Raw genomic sequence first — 24,643 nt, 5'->3', positions numbered from 1 at the left:
AGCACAGAGACCACGAAGATCAAGTTAAAACTACAGTACATTAAAAACAAATCAGAACAATGCAATCAAAATAAAAACAGATGGCAACTAGGCACCGAGAAGTTTTTATCTAAGTGAGGTCGTATTGCCTGTGTGTTTGTGAAACTGGTACAAATATAAGTGGCAGGGAGGGAGGCTAAACTCCACTAATTTCCTATCTTTCGACAGGGGATGCCCTGTGATAATGAAGTCAAATTAAATTATCTTTGAGGATTAAAGAACCTTATTTATTTTGCTTTTATTTGTCTGGGGCAAAAGCTGTTGACAGATGTTCCTGATACTAACTAATCCATCTGGTATGTTAGACACTGTCTAACATGCCTGTTAAGTATTCTGTAATGCTCATCCTTTTGTTACAATAACCACTTTTTGTGGCCAGATCTAAACGATTTCACCTAATCAAGGTGTTTGCTTTTAAGAATAACTTTCTTGCAAAAGGATGCCCCACTTTATGTTTTAGTTAATTTTAGTAGACCATTGATTTCTTTATGAGACACAGAAAGTCTGATCCATGCTACTTGGTGTAGTGGTTAAGTATGGCAGACTCTACTCTGGAGAACTGGGTTTGATTCCCTACTCTTCCACATGCAGCCAGCTATGTGACCTTGAGTCAGTCATTCTCTCAAGAGCAGTTCTTGAAGAACTCTTAGTCCCACCTACTTCACAGGGTGTCTTCTGGGAAAGGAAGATTGTAAGCTGCTGAGTGAAGGGTGGGGAATATATCCAATTCTTTTTCTTCCCTTCAGAATCTATATCCTGGTCTGAAAGCAATGCGAGGCTTGCTGTTTTGTTGCCTTGTTGTTATAGTGGCCGAGACCCTAGATGACTATAGGGATGTGGGTCTCATGATCCCCCGCCACAGCCCTCCCTTTTTTTTACCAGCAGAAAAGGTGGATAGATACAACTCTTTGTATGAACTTTGTTCTTCTCCAAGTGAGATGCTTGCTCCTTTGCCTTCTGCACTGAACTTTTCCCATGTTTCTGCACTGGGGGGTGAGCAGCTGGTGGGGAACAGTCTGCCAGATTCCATTTTGGAGGCTAGCAGAAATGTATCATTTGCAGCAGAGAATGTGCGTAATCAACAGTGTCAGGGACAATGTATAAATGCTTTTCTGTTACAATTGAATTGACGGCAGGGTGTGTTTCTAGTCTGAACATGAGGGCTAAGAATGCTTACAAATTCTGCGACTGACATATTCTCATGCTGCCTACTGGGCATGGTTTGCATAGTCCAGGTGTACTGCCTAGGTCCTTTGTATCAGGTATAGGAGTTGTTGTTCAGTCGCATAATTTAGTACGACTATGTGACCCCATGGACCAAGCCATGCCAGGCCCTCCTGCCTTCCACCATCCTCCGAAGTTAATTCAAATTCATGTTAGTTACATCAGTAACAGTGCCCAGACCTTTGCAAAACCAGAGCATCACCTAGCATCCTGTGCAACTTATACTGCTTAGTACCATGCTATTAGACAGCTGGAATTCAGCTTCCTTATATTTGTTATGTGCTCCTATTTCTAAAAACTCCTCTAACCAAAGGAGGCCAGAGGTTCCACAGAGGCAAGCTGTGAGTATACATTTTAATTAAGATGAGATTCAGGGTGGTTAGTGTTGGTATAGGACAGGGGAGATTCGGTTTCAAATCCTCACTCAGTAATGAAGATCACTTGGTAATACTGGACTCTCTTTCAGCATAACCTTCCTCACAAGTTGTTGAGATAAGAACAGGTACTATGTATGTAAATTACAGTGAGTTCATTGGAGAAAGAGTGGAAGAACAATAAAGCAAGTTTTTAAAAACTGCATTGATAGCATGTGGAATATATTTCATATTCAACATGTGAATAAAAGTTCAGAAGATCATGAGCTATGTACAAGGACAGTTTGGGCACCTCCATAATAATATGAAAAAAGAATGGAAAAGTGTTAAATGTTATTCACTGCAGATCGAGAATTATCTAGAGCCTTTTTGTATTTGTGAGATTATACTTAACCTGAGTTCCAGTAAAACAAGGCTCACTAGTGAGAGGACTGGAAGTGGGGCAGGGAAGACAGGTAAGTACCTCCCACTCCATAGAAGGAGGCATCAAACAAATGCTGGCTAGATTGTGAAAGACAAGAGTCCAAACAAATACTGTATGCCTGCAGAATTACATATGACTTTGACTGGGAGAACCCTAAAAAAAACAGTCTAAGCAAAGTAAAGCATCAGTCTAAAACAGTCCTTTAATTTGAGTTGGTCTCTTAACAGTCTAGTTTTCTATTATCTACTAATAGAAACAAAAATATTGGTAAAAGAACTGCTCCAATGTCACTTTAAAATGCTGCTCTGTAAACTCCATGCTCAATAAGCATAACAAGCTGAACCACAGAAAGAAGCTGAACATTCAGAAAAAATGAAAGCATTGTAATATTTTCATCCAGTTCTATTCAAGTCAGCTTCACAGCTGCTGACTAGGTGGTGGCACTGCTTTTATTGGTGAAAATCTTCTAAACGTATTCTGCTTGGATCTTCAGAGTGTCTTAATGCAATCCCGTAACGCAGCAGAAGTTCAATATAAGGTAACCAAAATGACTTTCTTATTCTTACATACGGATCATGTGGTTTATTTATCAGTTGATTGATAAGGCTCTGAAAATGAGAATGAGATTTAAAACACATTAGTTTTGACCTGAGCTTTAGTTCAGATATTAGTTAATAAGGCTTACCAAAATATAAATACTAGGGCAAGTATTTTCTTCAGGTTGTCTTCAAACTAAAAATTAGCACTGGATATATGTACAGCGTAGCTTGGTTGATCATGCTGCTGTACTTAGTATAGGGGCTGATGCAGAGCAATGTCACATCTAGAATGCCAATGGCAAAAGAGGCCACAATAACAGGTCCCCTGGCCCAGGCATTTCAGGTATGAACCAATTTTGCTAAAGATGGCCATTTTGCCATCAGTTATAAACTGTTCTGAAAGTATTCCTCAACTTTGTCCATTGCCCCTCCTGTTAATTACCTGTGTATGCCCAGGGCACCTTTTATTAGAGAAGAATGGATGGAGTGGAGGCACAGTCCTAAGGAAGCAGCAGCCCAAGTTGCAGAGCCAGGTGGGACAGCAACAGCAAGGGAGGAGCAGCCAGGAGGGAGGCAAACTAGCACTAGCTCCCTATAGAGCGAGAGACACTTATGGGGTAAGGGCTTGTTTAGGACTGGGGCAGAGAGACAGGAACTAGCAGCGGCCAGGAGAAGACAGATAAAAGGCTCAGCAGAAGGAGGTGGGAAAGACCACTGGCTGCAGCTGGACTCAGGTAGGGGACACAGCTTAGCACCTAGATGGGAGTAAGTTGAGGTGATGACAGGTGAACTGGCCTGGCTACAAGGTAGTGGTTAAGCTCTGGAGATGACACTGTAAAGAAACTAATCAATTAAATGGCAAACTTGATAGTTCTGGCAAGTTACTTTATCTCTGACAATGCTGAGAAAAGATTACCACTCCTTAAGGGGATGTGGCCCCTGGCCCTACGGTGATACCGTTTCAGTGTAACAAAATGATATGTGGATTATATACTTCCTTTTATATTTCAATTGAAAAACTACATATTCAAATTTATACTCTGCTAAGAGGCTAAACTCCTAGCAGAGTCGCTCAAGGCAAAATGATCACGGTGACAGCTGAGATAGCAAACTAAGCTGTATCTACCCATTTCAGAAATTGATGGTCACATGGAAGATGAGAAGTGTGAATCAAAGTAAACTAGAAATCATAAACTGATTGTGGTAAAGACCAAAGTATCAAAAATAAGAATAAAGCTGAAGAAAAATACTAACTCTCCCACCGCCCCCCCCCCAAAAAGCCCATGGTGCCAAAATACAATCTAAACACCATTCCTGAAGAGTTTAAAACCATATAAAGATCAGATTTGCATCACTAAGTTCAATGAACATTAACTTGCTTCACTTGACATTTTACAGGGAGGAGGTGACAATTCCTAAAATTGTCTGAACATTTCTCTTCTTACTGGACAATTCTAGTCTTGAACAGCAGATCTCTATATTCTAAATACAGACAAGAATAACAAACATCTCTCACCTCTAAAATCTCATGTAATGTTATCAGTTGTACATCTTGTTTTCCAGATGAACTCTTAAGAAAGCACAAGACAAAGTTAACTCTTCTAAACATAATGACACTGTGTAGTGGTTAGTGACAGACCAGGATTTGGGAGAGCCAGGTTTGACTCCCCACTCCACCATGGAAGCATGAGAGGTGGCCCCAGGCCAGTGACAGGGTTGACCCCTCACAGGATTGTTGTGAGGATAAAAACAGAGGAGGGGAGAATGGTCTTGTAAGTTGCTTTGGGTCCCTCTTAGGGAGAAGAGTGGGATATAAAGGTATACATTAAATTGCACTGTTGGACCATCTGTATTTATTATCTCAGATAATATTCAGAAGGGCAGATAAATGTTTTCTGCTCCTAGTGTTTGATTTCATGTTACAATTTAACCTATTTTCCTACAGCAGTGCAATTAGACATAATTTTAAGTAATAAAATGGAATTTTGATTTCCCACAGGAACAGTATTTTAAAGTTAAAATCAGTAACCCTAGTATTATTTTTAGACTTACAAGTCACCTCATATATGCTGACTTGATATGCTAAACTCCTATGAATTTCCATTTCAGAAGGTAACCATGTTTGTCTGTAGTAGAAAGACTAGAATATAGTAAAGTAGCACTTTAGAGACCAAATTTTTTTTCAAGGCATAAGCCTTTGAAAGTCAAAGCTCCCTTTGTCAAAGAAGGAGGAGGAGAAGAAGAGATTGGATGTATACCCTGCCCTTTACTACCCAGAGGAGTTTCAGAGCAGCTTACAAAATGTCCTTTCCCACAGTAGACACCCTGTGATGTAGGCGGAGCTGAGAGAGCTCTCCCATAACTGCTCTTGAGCAGAACAGGTCTAAAAGAACTTGTGGCTGACCCAAGGTCACATCAGCAGGCACAGAGGAGTGGGGAATCAAACTTGGTTCTCCCAGATAAAAGCCTGCACATTTAACCAGCACATCAAACTAGCTCTCAAGAACTGTGAATTTCAGGTATCCTTTACAATTTCACTAAAAGTAGGCTCTCCCCTACGATTGTGGGGCTCAGAGCAAATTACAAGATAAACAAGCAGTTTAAAAACAAGTAAAATCAATACATACAATTCAAACACTTGACTAGATGGTATTTAACTATATTACTAGTTCCCAGGGAGAGAGCAGAGGGGAAGAAGCAGTGGGCAGTAGATAAGCAGAAACTCCCTGATCTTACCCATAAGCCTTGTGATACAGCCATTTTACAGGCCCTGCAGAACTGAGCTAAATTCCACAGGGCCTGGATTTCACTCAGAAGTACATTCCACAAAGCAGGAGCTATTGCTGAAAAGGCTCTAGCTTTAGTTGAGGTGAGGCGAATGGTCCTTGATCCCAGGACTGTCAGTGTGTTCTTACCTAAGGAGCATAACCATCTTTGAGAGATATGCCAGGAGAGGCAGTCCCATGACCCCAGACCATGAAGGCTTTTAAAGATTAAAACCAACACGTACAACTTAATCCAGAATTCAATCTGGAGCAAGTGCAGCTGGCGGAGCACTGGATGAATATGTGCTTTAATAGGGGTTCCAGTTATGATCCTCACTACTACATTCTGGACCAGCTGAAGTTTTGGGGTCAGTCTCAAGGGTATGCAGAATGAGTTACAGCAATCCAGTCTGGAGGTGACCAATGCTTGGATCACAGTGGTTAGGTCTGGGCAAGAAAGAAGGGGGACCAGCTGCCAAATCTGGCGTAAGTTAAAGAATGCCAACCTGGACATGTTCATGATCTGGGCTTCCACTGACAAGGTAATTGTTTGGAAATGTGTGGGCAGCATTTCTAACAGAGTCAAAACTTAGACTCTTATCCAAAGGTAATGGTCAGATTCCTGATCATCATCATTATTATTTGCTGCTTCATAATTGTTCTTGCACTTACTACTAGGTTTACTAAGTAATATACTATTTATATTTCACATAAAATATGTCTGCACATTTTCAACACAAGTTACAGCTTACTAAGTAAAACACTAAGAAGTAGTGACTACTAATGCTAAAAACTAATCTCATATGTATTAGGATATTTGTTTCTTGAATAAGGAAACAAATATCCCACTGGATATGAGATTCGTTTTCAGTATTTATTTTATCAAACTCTAAATATCATTCTTTCTAAAGATAACTTTCAAAGTCAAATATGAAACACTTAGGATGTCTGTGTCTTGATTATCATTGGGCTTAATCAGGGTGGAATTCTAGCAGGAGCTCCTTTGCATATTAGGTCATGCCCCCTGATGTAGCCAATCCTCCAAGAGCTTACAAAAAAGAGCCTTGTAAGCTCTTGGAGGATTGGCTACATCAGGGGTGTGTGGCCTAATATGCAAAGGAACTCCTGCTAGAATTCCACCCCTGGGCTTAATTACTTTAAATAGAGAATCCCTGGTTGCCAAGATTTTATAGCTAAACTTTAAAACAAGAATAAAGGTGTCCACAGCAACTTTTCCAACAATGGCCACCAGGGGGCACAGCATATACTCTGTTTTGGGGCCAAATCAGTAAAAGAAGCTGAAGTTGAAATAGCATGACCACTGTGTTTGAAATTCCCAGAGGGAAATGGCTTTCAGCAACAGCTACAAGAACACGTACCAGTTCCCACAGCCTGCAACATTTAGGGAGAGAGATAGGCAACACAAAGGAGAGAAACAAAGGGAGCTGAAAAGTCAACAATGGAAAATAAGTTATCATTAGAGGGCAAAAATTGGGAAAGATGGTTTAAAAAGGCAGTTTTAAAAGAATTAAGGTGGGACTGAGAACAAATAGATCCAAGTGGGCAGCCGTGTTGGTCTGAAGTAGTAGAACAAAATAGGAGTCAAGTTGCACCTTTAAGACCAACTTAGTTTTATTCAGAATGTAAGTTTTCGTGTGCTCTAAGCACACCTCATCAGACGAGGAATCCGGTACAGTGAGCAGAGCCACACATAGCTGGTAGGCAAAATGGTACGAATTTAAGATCCAATGACAGAATAGTAAAATTATCTGGTAGGCAGTGGTTTAGAATGCAAAAATTTACGATCCAATGACAGAATCTTAAATTTGTACCATTTTGCATTCTCAGCCACTGCCTACCAGCTATGTGTGGCTCTGCTCACTGTACCTCGTCTGATGATGTGTGCTTAGAGCACACGAAAACTTACATTCTGAATAAAACTAAGTTGGTCTTAAAGGTGCAACTTGACTCCTATTTTGGACTGAGAACAGAGTAAAAGCAGATAATATGAATACACTGAAGCATCTAAGCCAGTGGCCCCCAACCTTTTTGGCCCCAGGGCCAGCCGGCCCACCTCTGCTCCAGGGCTGGCCGAGTGGGGGCACCTTTGGCCTCCCCCCTGCCCTCCCCATGGTGTCCCGCAGCCTTGCCGCCCTGCCTCCTCCTCCCTCCATTTTCACAAGTTTAAGGCCTGGGAAGGGACTGTGAAACACCTCCTGGGCTCTTTAAAGGCTGACCCTCCTGCTGATCAGTAGGGAAAACTGCGGCGGCAGCACACTGCCCTTACCTCCTCCCCACTTCCTTCCTGGGTGTGGGGAAGGAAGTAGGGAGGAGACAAGGACGGTGCCACTTTTTCAGCAGGTCGCTCGCCGCTGCTGCTGCAGTCTTCCACCCATCGGCTGATTGGTGGGGGGGTGTCGGCCTTTAAAGAGCCTGGGAGGCACTTCATGGTCCCTTTCCGGGCCTTAAACGTGAAAACGAAGGGAGGAGGGCAGGGGGATTGGTGAGGTTGTGGGGTGCCACAGGGAGGGTCAGCAAGGCTGCGCAGCCTGTTTGCTAGCAGGTTGCAGCCCAGTACCAGGCTGTGGCTCAGGGGTTGGGGACCCCTGATCTAAGCTATTTCTGAACTATGAAGTAAATCCAAGCACACTTGTCATACAGTCCTTGCCATTATTCCTCTTCCCTAGTAGTCCCATTGGACTTTCAAAATGACAACACTAGATGTTTATTTACATCATTTATCCTTTCCCACTGAGACTCAAGGTAGAGTACAAAAAATCAGACAGCACAAGATGTCAAGTAGCAATGCACTTACAGGAATGAAGAAACAATGCAAACAAAAAAATGTTCTTTAGTATGACAGACTATATAATCAATGTAGAGAGTGAATTACAAAGGAACAAGGAAGAGAAGTAAAAGCAAGATAAACTTTGCAATAGACTACTATCCTATTCAAAAGCCATAGAAGTGAGAAAGTGAGAACCATATATGCCATCCTGACATCCTTGTACTGGAAATATAAAATGGTGGCTCAGAGGGCTACAGTGAGGAAGGGAAGTAGGCAAAATTCCCCTCCACTTTAACCAGAGATCATTCAACTGGTGAGAGATATTCTACTGGCACATGGGGCATCCTACCCAGTTTTCCCTTAAAGCCATTGGGCTTTTTGTGGGGATGGTCTGGGAGTTACTGGGGAAAGGAAAGGACAGAACCATGTCTCATAGGTTCCAAGCTCATCCTTTCTGCTAAGTAGGATCCAATAATTCCATAACAACAACAACCCTGATACCACAATTGCAGGGCAAAAATGAGAAACAGGGCTTGGATTACTGACACTGCAATCCCATGAGACAGCAGAATACAAAAGAACAAGAGAAGATCATGAAATACCAAGACCTAAAAATAGTGCTAGAGTGCCTCTGGAAGGTGACCATAATGACTTAGATCTTCAAGGTAAAAAAGCAAATAGTCATACTGTCTTTCTTTTTTTAATTCCATCATCTCCAGGGAGAGGGAAATGTTTTTCGAGGAACTCCCCAAGGGCATTCAAGAGCTCTTCCTTATAGGTTTTTATTTTCAGCATTTTACTCTTCAGTTCTTGCAAGGTTCTAAGATATAAAAAAATAAAAGTTTAACTGATGTGACTTTTTGTTTTAAAAAGAAAACAGTAAAACTACAATATTAATGGTCACTTGTCAGCCTGTTATTCCAGTGACCTCCCAAAAAAACAAACTGAAACAGCAACAAAAATAATTTCAATTATTTTGTTACTCACAAAAATATGTTTTATTAAAATAAAAATTGTTTCCAACTTGAATCCATCCCCCAAACCCTTAATAGTAAAAATACCTTTTCTCAGAAAACTGTACAACTTGATTGCTCATATCTTTCTCTGTTTGATCAAGGCAATCTATCAGCTGCTGTTGTTCTGTCAACCATTGCTGTTCCCTTTGAACATGGATAGGGAAAGATATAATGGTTATATCATATTTTATAGAACCAGCAAAGTAGTTTTGGGGCAGTAAGAAATACCTTAGCAAGTCTTCCTTCAGCTTTTTGTTCTTTGCATGGACAGTTGATAAAATCATTTCAAGATCATGTTTTAATCTCTGCAACTGAAAACAAACGCTGATGTATTAACATCATAATTATTTGCTATCAAAATCACAATGCTTTCATAGTATCTGTATATTGTACTACAAAGGGCTTATAAAAAAACACAGGAAAGACATGATAATTTGTTTTAAAAAATATACACGTACCTAGTTTTTAGAGCCGTTTGTGTGAATTTAAAGGCATTTGTGTGAATTTTTTGCAGTATTCGCTCCTTAAGACGCACACACTTTTCCCTCCACTTTTTTGGGGGGGAAAAGTGAGTCTTATGGTGCAAAAAATACTGTAACTGTGGCAAGAAAACAAATCAATAATTATGGTGTTCCAAAGCAAGAAGTTGTTAGCCTCATACACACCTTGCATAAACATGTTTCCAAGTTTATTTTAAAGAACAAAGACATTTCAAGGAAGCTTATGAAAAATTCCTGTGGTAAAATCAGTAAATGCAGACTATCTTCCAAGTAAGTCAGCTTGCTCACACCTACTGATTTTCAACTGCAATGTGTGGATGCTGGGGTGGTGGTACATCTATCTCACAGGGGGTCAATGGGGGAGGTTTAACATGTGGCCCACACTATCTTAATATGTGTCATGCTACAACATGTTTATCCTACCCTTCCTTCAAGAAGCTCAGTGGGGTATATCTGGTTTTCTCCTTTCATAAAACAAGGCTTGGTAATATGCAGAGACAACCATGGTGGGGAGGAAAGTGACCTCTGGAAATGGAAAATTGTTCAACTGTCCTAGACAAATCTCTGTGAAACATAATAGCATTCATTTAAAAGGTCAAATGCTATGTGAAGTGGTGGTTTCTCTTATGTTCTTATTATGGAGCAGAGGTCTATCAGTGGCTATTAGCGTATTGTTGGAACTCTGTCTGGGGCAGTGATGCTCTGTATTCTTGGTGCTTGGGGAGAAGCACAGTGGGAGGGCTTCTAGTGTCCTGGCCCCCACTGATGGACCTCCTGATGGCGCCTGGGTTTTTTGGCCACTGTGTGACACAGAGTGTTGGACTGGATGGGCCACTGGCCTGATCCAACATGGCTTCTCTTATGTTCTCCCATAATACAGTCCAATGACTCACTTTCTGGTTTTCTGCAAACCATAGCTTGCTGTCAAATTCAAACCAGATGACTGTGGGTTGCATTTACATGAAAATCAGAATTGCAAATCACAGTTACAAACCAAAGTTAACTGGTTCAAATGTAATGCCAAACGGTGCTTTGCAAACAACAAAAACAAAACCACCCTAGGACCTAAATTAGCTTATGACATGGGGGAGATAGACCACAAAGTAAGTATGTGAGTGCCAGGCTCTTTCAAGTCCCATTATTGAACATATGAAGCTGCCTTATACTGAATCAGACCTTTGGTCCATCAAAGTCAGTATTGTCTTCTCAGACTGGCAGCGGCTCTCCAGGGTCTCAAGCTGAGGTTTTTCACACCTATTTGCCTGGACCCTTTTTTGGAGATGCCAGGGATTGAACTTGGGACCTTCTGCTTCCCAAGCAGATGCTCTACCACTGAGCCACCGTCCCTCCCCTTATTAGCAAGTGAGCCATGGCTGTTCCATACAGAAATTATACTCCATGGAGCTCTTGTTGCTGCTGCAAATATTTTTAAATCCTAACACTAATTCTAAGGTTGCTTGGTAGCCATAAAGCTGGGAGCATTCAAAACAGTAATATTACGGATCTATCAGACTTTGGCGCTAGAGCCATGAAGCTGAATACAGCTTACCACTCAACTAGGAGGACCCAATAGGAATATCTATGAACTTCCTGGTTTTGCTGCTTGCCTAGATCTCTAAGAGGAAAGCTGTCAAGCACCAAGCAGAGCTTAACACAGAGCAGAGGGCTGTGTTCATGCTGGTGGCTCACGAACTGTGTAAGCCTCATTTGGGTGAGTTTTGTCCTTTATGTAGTCCTGAACAAGGTGCAGCACCCTGAGCTCCCTGGAAGAAAGATAGTATAAAGAAGTAATCAATAAATAAATTCTATAGCTGTTTCTATGCCTGCACTTGTGTAACCTCACACATAACTATTTGTATTTATCTAAAATATTTATTAGCCACCTTTCTTCCTCATGTAGCTTAAGATGGCTTACAATATTAATAAAATACATTGAGCAGACTACACAAAAATTAAAATTTACAGCTTTACATCTAAAAATTTAGAACTAGAAGAATACTTTTGGATTTAGCTTCACTTTTCTCATGCCCAGTTCTAGTGTATAAAATACACCTTTCATTAGTAGAAGACACGATCATTCTGTAGAAAAACACTTTTGGATCAAGCCTATTAAAACTCATTTAGCCTACTGAAATCAGTTGGCCTGAAATCCATTTTCTCTATCCTAAGTGGTTTACTGATCACAATAAGCATTATATAGCAAGTCTGCTTTAAATGTTACTAATTCAAATGACAGAAACAAATTAATTGATAAATATCTATTAATACATACCAGTGACTTCCTAGGAAAAGCTGGATCAAGATGGGTAGCTGTCTATAACAGTACAAAAGAGGAAGAGTCCAGTAGCACCTTAAAAACTAGCAAAATTTGTGGCAGGCTTTGATGGACTTCACTTTTTTAACACAAGCTTAGAAATGCTGTATAAATAAAGGACTGTGAAGGGTAAATTCTTCACAGAAACAGATAGCCTTGAATGACAGGCTTCTCTGAGAGATCTGATTGGTTAGCATCAGATGAACAGAGAAAGACTTCTGAACTGGATACTGAGAGCAGTTCAGTCTGATTTCAGTCGTAACTGAGAAGAATCAAGTACCTCCGGTTTTGGAATTCAGCCCTGACTGAGAGAAGTTTAACACAGACAAGAGAACTGAGAGGAAGTTTGGGAAGCAGGTGAAGACTCCCATTCAGGCCAAAAAGGGGATAGATCTTCTAGAGAAGAAAATCCCCTACTGAGTTAAATGGGGAGTTAGCTCTGAGGAGTACAGAGATCCCTGTCTACTGTGATTAGAAAATGCCTGTAGAAACCAAGAGTCAGCTGAAAACTCAATTTATTTATTTATTTTGATAAATTTATATTCCGCCTTTTCCCAAATGGGCTCAGGGCAGATTACATCCAAGTAAAACCAGTCAAATACAATAAAACCAATAAAATACAATTAAAAGCAAAACAACACAACATAGTACTATATAATAAAGGCAGGCAAGGGAAGGAGTCTGGGGACTAGAAAGAGTGTACCAGCCTTCTGGAAACCAAAAGAACCAGAGAATACTCAAAGAAAATGTACTGGAGTGTTTGGAAAAACACAGGAACAAAAAGCTTCTAAACAAACACAGGAACAAAAGCTTCTAAACAAAGATTTAAGTAACTGTGAAAAGCTTATAAAACATTACATCATAGAAAAAGACAATCAATAGTTAAAAACCAAATTAAAACATATAAAATGAGCTTGTGCATATACTGATTTTATCTAATCTATATTGAGTTACTTCAGAAATTTCAACCCTTGATTTCACCTAATCTTTCTCCTCTATGTTGAATCAAATATTTTGTTAATTTTGAATTTCAAAATGCTTCAAGTGCCATTAAGTATTTAAGTTAAAGCAGATTCCTGATTCTTCCCTCAGGTTCCTGGGCTGAGCCAACAGCCAAAATATCATACTGTGACAGGGTGGAACAGCTTGAATTCTTCAGCAAAGAAGAAAACACATAACTTGGGCTGCTCAGTCAATAAAGAGAAAGAAAAACAGAGCTAATACCCTGCCACAAATTTGGTTAGTCCTTAAGGTGCTACTGGACTCTTACTCTTTTCTACTGCTAGAAAAAGCTAATTATAAGTATATTTACTTCTGTTAATTTTAAGAGGTTATACCCAACTCATAACTTAACAGACATACCTGGTCTTTTCCTAGTGCTACCAGAACATCTGGATTAGTGGAAATTGCTGAAAAACAAAAGTTACCAGTACTTATTAAATAACATATATTCTTGGCAATATAGCTCATTGTGTTATATATATTTTGCTTCATACCCACAGAAAATCAGTTTAACAACATAACAGGTGTACAATAACAGAAAAAATGGTTGCCACTTCCTTGAGTGAAAGGAAGTTCAGTACAAAGGTTAACCAAGATTTTAGACTGTGGTGTTTTTCCCTAAGGAAGTGTTAAAAGTTGTCAGGAGATGTACAATTTATTTTCTTCTTCTTGGACTTCCTGTCTCTGTTGACACATTATGCTGACAAGTAAACCAAAGGCAGCAGGACTTGACAGCAAATAGGATGGTACTTCCTAGTCCTTTCCTCTCCTCCATGAGGAAGGGGTCCTGATGGAAAGAGTGATCCTCGGCCTCATTCAAGACCTCTCGAAAGTATAAGCCTTGGATACCTGATACAACAACATCAGTGTGGCAGCTATCAACTCGGTGCCACTTCCTGCCACGTTTACTGCCTGTTTATGGGAAAGGGCGGAATATAAGCCTACAAAAATAAAATAAACAAACATGTGAATCTCCTCATTATCTTATGAATTGGTTATTGGGCTTTTGAAGGTGTCAGTGTGGAACCAGCTTTCTCCAGATCTTTGTTGCTCATTTTATTTTTGAAGAGCACCAAAAAGTTCTTCTGTTTTCTGAAGTATTTTTAGAGGCTACATTGGTTTGCCTCTCATGTCTTACAGTTCTTTTCATCTTACTGCTTCCTCTTTTGATATTATATATGATATGCCTCTTATTAAAGTATCTTGAGTATTCTTTCATAAGGGCATTCTATATAAATAAGAACATAAGAGAAGCCATGTTAGATCAGGCCAATGGCCCATCCAGTCCAACATTCTGTGTCACACAGCGGCCAAATATATATATATATATATATATATATATATATATATATATATATATATATATATATATATATATATACACACACACACACACACACACACACACACACACACACATACACACTGTGGCTAATAGCCACTGATGGACCTCTGCTCCATATTTTTATCTAACCCCCTCTTGAAGGTGGCCATGCTTGTGGCCGCCACCACCTCCTGTGGCAGTGAATTCCACATGTTAATCACCCTTTGGGTGAAGAAGTACTTCCTTTTATCCGTTTTAACCTGTCTGCTCAGCAATTTCATCGAATGCCCACGAGTTCTCGTATTGTGAGAAAGGAAGAAAAGTACTTCTTTCTCTACTTTCTCCATCCCATGCATTATCTTGTAAACCTCTATCATGTCACCCCTCAGTCGACGTTTCTCCAAGCTAAAGAGCCCTAAGCGTTTCAACCTTTGTTCATAGGGAAGGCGTTCCAGCCCTTTAATCATTCTAGTTGCCCTTTTCTGAACTTTCTCCAATGCTATAATATCCTTTTTGAGGTGCGGCGACCAGAACTGCACACAGTACTCCAAATGAGACCGCACCATCGATTTATACAGGGGCATTATGATACTGGCTGATTTGTTTTCAATTCCCTTCCTAATAATTCCCAGCATGGCATTGGCCTTTTTTATTGCAAACGCACACTGTCTTGACATTTTCAGTGAATTATCTACCACGACCCCAAGATCTCTCTCTTGGTCAGTCTCTGACAGTTCACACCCCATCAACTTGTATTTGTAGCTGGGATTCTTGGCCCCAATGTGCATTACTTTGCACTTGGCCACATTGAACCGCATCTGCCACGTTGACGCCCACTCACCCAGCCTCAACAGATCCCTTTGGAGTTCCTCACAATCCTCTCTGGTTCTCACCACCCTGAACAATTTAGTGTCATCCGCAAATTTGGCCACTTCACTGCTCACTCCCAACTCTAAATCATTTATGAACAAGTTAAAGAGCATGGGACCCAGTACCGAGCCCTGCGGCACCCCACTGCTTACCGTCCTCCACTGCGAAGACTGCCCATTTATACTCACTCTCTGCTTCCTATTACTCAGCCAGTTTTTGATCCACAAGAGGACCTGTCCTTTTACTCCATGACTCTCAAGCTTTCTAAGGAGTCTTTGATGAGGAACTTTATCAAAAGCTTTCTGGAAGTCAAGGTAAACAACATCTATCGGGTCTCCTTTGTCCACAAGTTTGTTTACCCCCTCAAAGAAATGTAACAGGTTAGTGAGGCAAGATCTTCCCTTACAGAACCCATGCTGAGTCTTCCTCAATAACCCGTGTTCATCAATGTGCCTACTCATTCTGTCCTTGATAATGGTTTCTACCAACTTTCCCGGTATTGAAGTCAGACTGACTGGCCTGTAATTTCCTGGATCCCCTCTGGAACCCTTTTTAAAGATGGGGGTGACATTTGCTACCTTCCAGTCCTCAGGAACAGAGGCAGATTTCAATGAAAGATTACAGATTTTTGTTAGAAGATCCACAAGTTCAACTTTGAGTTCTTTCAGAACTCTCGGATGTATGCCATCTGGACCCGGTGACTTATTAATTTTTAATTTGTCTATTAGTTGTAGGACCTCCTCTTTTGTCACCTCAATCTGACTCAGGTCTTTCAACACCCCTTCCAATATTAGTGGTTCTGGGGCGGGCAAACACTTCTCATCTTCCACGGTGAAGACGGAGGCAAAAAATGCATTCAGCTTCTCAGCCATTTCCCCATCCTCCTTCAGTAATCCTTTTACCCCATGGTCATCCAAGGGCCCCACTGCTTCCCTGGCTGGTTTCCTACTTCTAATATATTTGAAGAAAATTTTATTGTTGGTCTTTATGTTTTTTGCAATATGCTCCTCATAGTCCCTTTTTGCCTGCCTGATCACAGTCTTGCATTTGATTTGCCACTGCCTGTGTTCCCTTTTATTAATCTCACTTGGACTGGTTTTCCACCGCTTAAAGGAGTCCTTCTTACCTTTTACAGCTTCCATTACTTTGTTTGTTAACCACGCTGGCCTCTTCTTATACCTGTTTGTGCCTTTCCTAACTTGTGGTATGTATTTTATCTGAGCTTCTAGGATTATAGTTTTAAATAGTCTCCAAGCTTCCCCAAGGGTTTTGACCGTATTTACCTTTCCTTTCAGTTTCCTCCTCACATGCCTCCTCATCTCAGAGAATTTACCCCTTTTAAAGTTAAATGTGGTTGTGGCGGTCTTTTTGGGCAACTCCCTATTTATACAAACGGTGAAATCAATAACATTATGGTCACTGTTCCCAAGCGGCGCAATCACTTTTACGTCTCTCACCAAGTCTTGGGCATTACTTAGGACCAGATCCAGGATCGCCCCACCTCTGGTAGGTTCTGAGACCATCTGCTCCATAGCACAGTCATTGAGAGCATCAAGAAACTCAATCTCTTTCTCTCGACCAGAACACATATTGACCCAATCAATCTGCGGGTAGTTAAAATCACCTATTACGACACAGTTTTTACGTTTAGCCGCTATCTTTAATCCTTCCATCATATTATAATCGTCCTCTCTCTTTTGATTTGGTGGGCGATAACAAACTCCCATAGTTAAATTTCCTTTTGGGCCCTCTATTTCAACCCAAAGCATTTCTAAAAGGGAATCTAATTCTCTGACCTCAGTCTTACTGGACCGTATATCCTCTCTGACATACAGAGCCACCCCACCTCCAACCCTTCCCTCCCTATCCTTCCGATATAACTTATATCCAGGAATCACCGCGTCCCACTGATTCTCCTCATTCCACCAAGTTTCTGAAATTCCCACAATGTCTATGTTTTCTCCCAACACTAAACATTCCAATTCACCAATTTTACTTCGGACACTTCTAGCATTTGCATACAAACATTTATAATTTCCCAGGCAAGCTAGGCCCACCACCTCTGTCCTGCCGCCTCGAGACTCTGGCAGACAGTCCATACTGTTTGTCACCATCACAGTGGACAACTCTGATCCGTTACTCGGTAGAAAAATAGAAGCCAACCCTTCATCTCTTTGAGATGAGTCCTCCCGAACCAGAGACATTCCATCTCCTGTCGGCTTTCCCCCAAGATTAAAATTATTATTCTTGCTATGGGAATTCTATATAAATAAAATTATCCTTGCTATAGTACAACTACTTACATTTTTTTCTTTAAAAAAAAACAGACTTACAAGATAATTTATTTATTTTGTTGATTTGATTTGATTTACAGCCCACTCTTCCTGTAGAACAGGATTAGGGCAGGTTACATCAAGTAATGTTTCAGGCTAATTAGAGTTTTGTAAGCTTTTGTCATGACTTGAGAACTCTCCTGTCTTGGACGGCATACTTCCCTTAAAAAACCAGGTTCACAACTTGGGAGTGCTATTTGACACAGATATCACCTTAGAAAATCATGTAGCTGTGGCGGCTCAAAGTGCTTTTGCCCAGCTTTGGCTGTTGTGCCAGCTGAGTCTGTTCTTGGTTCAGTCATATCTAGCCACAGTGATCCATGCCTTAGTTGCATTTTGACTGGACTACTGCAATCTCCTCCATTTGAGGCTACTCTTGAAGAGTGTTTGGAAGCTGCAGCTAGTGCAAAATGCTGCAGCTAGACTGCTGGTTGGGGCCAGCTACCTGGTACATGTGACCCCAATACTAAAGCAATTACACTGGCTACCAATTTACTCCTGAGCCCAATTCAAGGTGTTGGTCCTGTCCTTTAAAGCCTTACATGGCGTTAGACCAGAGTATCTGAAGGACCATCTTCTCCCATATGCTTTTGTATGGAAATTTAAGATTGCAGGAAGAGGGCTTCCTAATTTTCTGACCAATCAAAGAAGCTCATCCAATGGGCACACAAGAGGGCTTTTTGGTGGCAGCCACATGATTATGGAACAACCTCCCCAAGGAGATGTGCTTGGCCCCCTCACTTTCGATCTTCTGGAGCCAGCTGATGACAGCTTTATTTAAGACTGCATTCGACTAATTTAGTTTTCCTTTAGTGGCAGTACTAATTGGAGACTTTTAATTGTAGTCTTATGTGTGTTTTGTATAATCATTGCTTTACTTATATTGTAAGCTGTCTTGAGTTCCACAATGTATAAAGGCAGCCAATAAATGTTTTAAATAAATAAATAAGGTCATTTGTGGGAGCTATTTCCTTTATGTACTACCCTTGTGCCAATTCTAGGCTGAAGGGGGATGCAGCCTAGGATCAGCCCAGGGGTTGTATATAAATACCTTTTGTTAAATGAAACGAAGTCCTTGGGGCCAAATGAACTGCATCCAACGGTAGTAAAAGAACTTGCAAATGTAATTTCTGAGCCTCTGGCCATTATACCAACCTGTCAGCTTGACATCTATACCTGGAAAAGTTTTAGAACAAATCATCAAACGATCAGTCCTTAAGCATTTAGAAATGATGGCTGTGATTACTAAAAGCCGGCATGGGTTCCTCAAGGATAAGTCCTGTCAGGCTAATCTTATCTCTCTTTTTTTTAAGATAATGACTATCTTGCTGAAAGCCGTAGATATAGTTTATCTTGATTTCAGTAAGGCTTTTAATAAGGTTCCACATAATATTCTTCTTGACAAGCTGGTAAAATGTGGTTTGGATCCTATTATTGTTAGGTGGATCTGTAACTGGTTGACAGATTGCACCCGAAGAGCTGGTGAATGGTTTCTTGTACTTTTTGAGAGGAGTGACAAGTGGAGTGCCTCAGGGATCTGTCCTGGGATCTGTTTTGTTCAACATCTTTAGAAATGTTTTGGATAAAAGAATAGAGAGGTAGCAAATATAGTAGAAGACAATCAGGATAAAGGATGATCTTGACAGGCTGGGAAACTGGGCTAAGACAAATAAAATTAATTTTAAAGGAAAAAAATGTAAAGTTCTGCATTTAGGTAGGAAAAATCCAATGCAGAATTATAGGACAGGGATGACTTGTCCTGGCATTAATCTAGGGGTCTTAGCGGAGCATACACTGAACTCGTGTCAGTGTGATGTGGTAGCTAAAAAGGCAAATGCAATTTTGGGCTGCAAAACAGAAGATACGTCTCCAGAACATGCTAAATGATGGTAACACTTTGCTCTGGTTAGGCTTCATCTAGAGTATTGTGTTCAGTTTTGGGCACCACAATAGACAAGCTGTAATGTGTCCAGAGGTGGGCAAGAAAGAAGCCAAAGGGTCTGGAGACCAAGTCCTATGAGGAAAGGCTGAAGGAGCTGCATATGCTTAGCCTGGAGCAGAGACAACTGAGGGGTGATATGATCGCCATATTCAAGTACTTGAAGTGCTGTTATAGAGGATGGTGCTGAGTTGTTTTCTGTTGCCCCAAAAGAACAGACCAGAATCAACAAGTTGAACTTGACAGAGTGGTTCTTCAGTGGAACAGGGTTCCTTGGGAAGTGGTCGGCTCTCCTTCCTTGGAGGTTTTTAAATAGATTCTAGATGGCCACCTGATAGCAATGCTGATTCTGTGAACTTAAGAAGATCATGAGAAAGAGGGCAGTAAGGGTTGCACCGGTGCTTAGTTCTCATGGCCCTTTTGGTGTCATGTAGCCAGTTTGGTGGATAAGTGTGCGGACCCTTATCTGGGAGAACCGGGTTTGATTTCCCACTCCTCCACTTGCAGCTGCTGGAATTGCCTTGGGTCAGTCATAGCTCTCGTAGGAGTTGTCCTTGAAAGGGTAGCTGCTGTAAGAGCTCTCTCAGTCCCACCTACCTCACAGGGTGTCTGTTGGGTGTGTGTGTGTGGGGAAGTAAAAAGAGATTGTGACCACTCTGAGACTCTGAGATTCAGAATACAAGGTGGGATATAAATCCAATATCATCTTCTTCTTACATGCCCAGGGAAATGCTGTTTGCCACTTTGGGGACAGGAAGTAATTTTTCTCCAAGCCACGTATCCTGGAGCAGATGTCACTCGGTGTGTGGGGGGGGGGGAGGTATTTGTGAGTTTCCTGCATTGTGTAGGGGTTGGACTAGATGACCTTGGAGATACCTTCCAGCTCTATGACCAACAACAAATGGTGCCAGAAACTTTGCAGGACCTGTAGGCTGTGTGGTCTCTGGATCTGAAGTATGCCCAGGACTGGCCAAGGCCCGCTGTCAGAGTAGTACATGTACACACGCCAGCACAATGCAAATGAGTTGTGACCTTAAAAATATTCTAAATTTCTATAAATATTCTATACAATAACAGTTTATGATAAATGATGCTGAATTTCAGATGTAACAGTGTTTTCATTTAGAAAATGCAGGCATTGCATATATAATTATTCTGCATTGTGTTAAAAATTGCAGATAATGCTGGTGTTAAGGCAATGTTCCAATTGTATGCCAATTATCCCTAAAATCTTGTGTTAGCCCTGGATGCTTCTTCTTTAACTTGCCAAAGTAAAAGTATTGCCAAATAGTCTAATACCTTTTATAATGTAGGCTGAAATTCTTGAACGGCTTATAAAAATCACCTTACAAACAATAACTATTCTTCCTTACAAGATACTTGGGTATGCTCTATGGACACATGAAGCTGCTGTACAATGAGACACTATTGGTCTATCAAGATCAGTATGGTTTAGTGTAACTGGCAACTGCTCTACACCGTCTCAAAGAGAGTTCTTTCAGGATCGCCTGATCCTTTTTACTAGAAATGCCAGGGATTGAACCTGGGGCTTTGATATGCAAAGACAGATGTTTTACCACTGAGCCATGACTCTTCCCAAATTTATACTTAAATGTGTATCTGATTAATATTAATGTATTTAATTAGCAAGTTGGTTGATGATGTAACCAACATTGGATATTTGAGATAGGGAATAGAAGTAGAGAATGGCACTGCCAAGGCCACTGACCACAATAAAAGTAGCATTTTACCCAGAGCTACTAGAGTTAAAGAGACCTGTGGTGCAGAGTGGTAAAGCTGCAGTACTGCAGTCGGAGCCCTCTGCTCAGGACCTGAGCTCAATCCCAGCAGAAGCTGGTTTAGATAGCCAGCTCCAGGTTGACTCAGCCTTCCATCCTTCTGAGGTCGGTAAAATGAGTACACAGCTTGCTGGGGGGAAAGTGTAGATGACTGGGGAAGGCAATGGCAAACCACCCTGTAAAAAGTCTGCCGTGAAAATGTTGTGAAAGCAGCGTCACCCCAGAGTTGAAGACAACTGGTGCTTGCACAGGGGACTACCTTTACCTTTACTAGAGTTAACTGTTTGAAATTACAGAACCATGTGATGTGCTCTGCCTTGATATCACACTGGATTGGACTGACAGATCCATTCTGCTAATGACAGTGTTATTTCCAGAGCAAGGGAACCCTTTACTAGCTCAAGATCCTCTTCTGCCAGCAGAGGGCACCTTGCTCCACAGAAGACTGGTGCCATCAACAGAATTCACATAGGATCCAACTCATTCTAAGTACAAGACTGCTGTTCTTGCAAATTTCTAACCAACATGTCTAGCATTTCTCATAAAACCTCATGTCAGGGATACTGCACTTATTCAGATTTTTTAAAGGTAATTTTTGGAAGAACAAATTTCAACCCGGAATAAGGAATAAAGACTGACAGATGTGCTCAGATTGCAGAGACCACAGGGGACAAGGTCTTAAAATACAAGAAAAAAAGGATACAGGCTATAGCATCTATCAATAACACAGTGTCCATACGCTATTACACACCTATCAAAATACAGACATTTTGATCATCTGAGGCTTGGCTTTAAAAATCCTGTTAGAAGTATTCTACTGTAAAGCCTTACTTTCTGGTGTTCTTTTCTGCCACTGGTTAAACTCGGCTGTTAAACTCTTCACTCGGTGCAGTAGCAAAGAGAGCTGTTAAATATTACAAGCAAACAAAAAATTACAAAATATTCAAAAATATTTGAATATTTTAAAACGTTTTACCATTATATTAAAAAAGCAAAAGTGGCAAAGCTTTAGCCGCAAAACCATTCACAGTCACTTTCTCCTCCTCTAACACTCATCTTTAATTCTGCCTTATACTCTGCTGCAGAGCAGCATCAGAAGACTTGCCTTGCCAGAGGTGGCAGCTGACTTTGTTCCTTGTACTAGGAGAACAGGAACCATGTGCCCTGCAACTCTTGCACAGCACTTTTTCAGGGCAGTGACAACCATGCACTTTGTGCACGGTTCTAAGGATTATAGAGGAAATTTGTGCTGGCAAATAATTGGTAGCGGGTAGCTAAAGGGGGAAGAGCCCCATGGCGCAGAGTCCAAGCTCTGCTCACAACCTGAGTTTCATCCTGGCAGCAGCTGGATTCAGGTAGTCGGCCCAAGGTTGACTTACAATGCAATCCTAAGAGCACTTTCCTGGGAGTAAGCCGTATTGAATAGACTTTAGTAGAATTCAGAGTAGACCTGCTTAGGATTGCTCTCTTATTCTTCCATACTTCCGAGGTCAGTAAAATGAGTACCCAGTTTGCTTGGGGTAAAGTATAGATGACTAGGGAAGGCAATGGCAAACCACCCTGTAAAAAGTCTGCCAAGAAAACATCGTGATGTGATTGTCACCCCATGGGTTGATAACAACTTAGTGTTTGCACTGGGGACTACCTTTACCTTTTTTAGTTAAAGTAGATATTTTGTGATGCAGTGCAATCTAGAACATATTGCACCATTGTAGCAACTGTCTCTCAAGTTTCCATTCAGTTCATATCTAAGACTATATTCTGTTAGCAATTATACAAAGCTATATCATTGTTGTTCCATCAAGCCTATACTACAGTGCAGGAAAAGGTTTGTACCAGAACAGGAACTGCCCAGGATAGATTCAGGCTATCAATGACCACAATCCACTTGCATCCATTTCCATGGTTATTATTCTAATAAGAATCATGACATATGTTGGAAATATTTTTATATTTTGTTATTAAAACTTAGCTGACTGGAGTTGAAGCTTCTCTCCTGCTTTTTTATCATAGTTTGTCACAATTTAAAACATATTAAGCATATTAAAACATATTAAGCACATTAAGCAATTGCCCTTTCATCACACCCCCTCCAGCCTACAAATAGCAGCTCTCCAGCAGCCCTGGCCCCACTCAATGCACAGCAGCCAAGAAGGTCTGAGCGCCTGCTCCAGCTGCAATGCCACTGAGGATGTTCTCCGCAGCTGAGAATGAAACGTCTGGAAGGAAAACTTTCTCCAGTAGAACACCGCACTTGATCCCGAAAGATTCTACAAACCCTATTGATGTTACCAGCCGTGAAAACCTGAAATCTTTGATATTAAGCATAGTTACAGGTCTGGGATGTGGCAGACTAGACAGTAAAGTAAGTATATAAATGCATAATAAACAAGCTTGGAAGACTATTCATTTTGGCACACCACGTACATAAAGCGTTTTTCAGTGAGGTTCTGAAACTCTGGGCTTACCTTGGGATCAGTAGCTGGTAGAGTTTCTATTTCTTGAAATGTTACTTTGTTGTGGCACTTGGTTAAAAAGAAAAAAGAGCGAGTATGTCACATAGTCATTTATCATAACTGAAATGTACTTAGCTGCCATAACAGAAACCACCTCTAAAAGATCAGAAATTACCTCTTCCACATGTTTCCATATTTCTTCACACTCTTCTAAGAGTTGTTCTTTGGCATCTTCTAAAGTCAGATCTTGCTGAGGCAGAGACATGTGCTTGGTAAATTTCACAGCCTGGGAATAAATATTATCTCTATATTGACATTTGCAAGTAAAATGATGCAAAAAAGTAATGTCTGTTTTTTGACCAGGCTTGAAAGAAAATTTTTAAAGGATGAAAATTCCAGGGCTTGTGGAATGAATTCAGTGACTACAAAGAATACTTACTACTAGGGATGGGACAAACTGAAATTCGGCCCGGGCATGGGTCAATTCAAAGTTCCCAAACTGATGTTCACAGCTAGCCATTTAACTCTTCAGTTTTGTTTTCCCCACTTGGGGGGGGGGGGAGAAGCAAAACTAAAGGGTTAAATGCCAACTGTTTAAACCTTAATACCTGGCCAGCAGACCCACTGAGCTGTTAGATTTAAATGACTGCAAGCCATTAACCCCTCAGTTTCACTCCACCTTTGAAGAGGGTGAAGAAAAACTGAGGGCTTAAATGGCTGTGAGCCATTAAACCCTTCGGTTTCTCCACATCTCCCTTGAAGCAGTAGTACAGTAGCTAGGATGAAAGTGTCCCATGCACCACAAGCCCCTGGCCATGTGGATGCTCCATGGTCTCTGGGGCTTTGGATGGTGCCATAGTATTATTCATTCCAAGACAAGAAGAGGTAGCAGAGAAAGCTAGAGACCAAATTCTTGCCTGATGCCTGAGCAACAACT

At 41.0% G+C, this 24,643-nt stretch overlaps 1 protein-coding gene across 1 annotated transcript; it reads right to left on the bottom strand.

The window, feature by feature from the left end:
* Positions 1 to 2,245: 2,245 nt before the first annotated feature.
* Positions 2,246 to 23,991, bottom strand: CENPK (centromere protein K). Its single transcript, XM_060235911.1, has 9 exons — positions 23,882 to 23,991; positions 23,719 to 23,775; positions 22,082 to 22,154; positions 13,346 to 13,392; positions 9,398 to 9,480; positions 9,215 to 9,313; positions 8,841 to 8,973; positions 4,117 to 4,170; positions 2,246 to 2,669 (listed from the first exon to the last, which is right to left on the bottom strand). The coding sequence occupies exons 1-9, from the start codon at positions 23,969 to 23,971 to the stop codon at positions 2,511 to 2,513; spliced, it is 795 nt and encodes a 264-aa protein (XP_060091894.1). The 5' UTR covers positions 23,972 to 23,991; the 3' UTR covers positions 2,246 to 2,510.
* Positions 23,992 to 24,643: the final 652 nt, after the last annotated feature.

Source organism: Heteronotia binoei, chromosome 4, assembly GCF_032191835.1.
Source record: "Heteronotia binoei isolate CCM8104 ecotype False Entrance Well chromosome 4, APGP_CSIRO_Hbin_v1, whole genome shotgun sequence".
Classification (NCBI taxonomy): domain Eukaryota; kingdom Metazoa; phylum Chordata; class Lepidosauria; order Squamata; family Gekkonidae; genus Heteronotia; species Heteronotia binoei.
This window is presented reverse-complemented; position numbering and strand designations above follow the sequence as displayed.

Coding starts and splice junctions, on each gene's coding strand:
- CENPK (XM_060235911.1), bottom strand. CDS start 23,971: ATGTCTCTGCCTCAGCAAGATCTGACTTTAGAAGATGCCAAAGAACAA. Junction 13,393..22,081: donor GCAGAAAAGAACACCAGAAA/GTAAGGCTTTAC, acceptor TTTGTTTTTCAG/CAATTTCCACTAATCCAGAT. Junction 9,314..9,397: donor CTGAAGGAAGACTTGCTAAG/GTATTTCTTACT, acceptor CCATGTTCAAAG/GGAACAGCAATGGTTGACAG.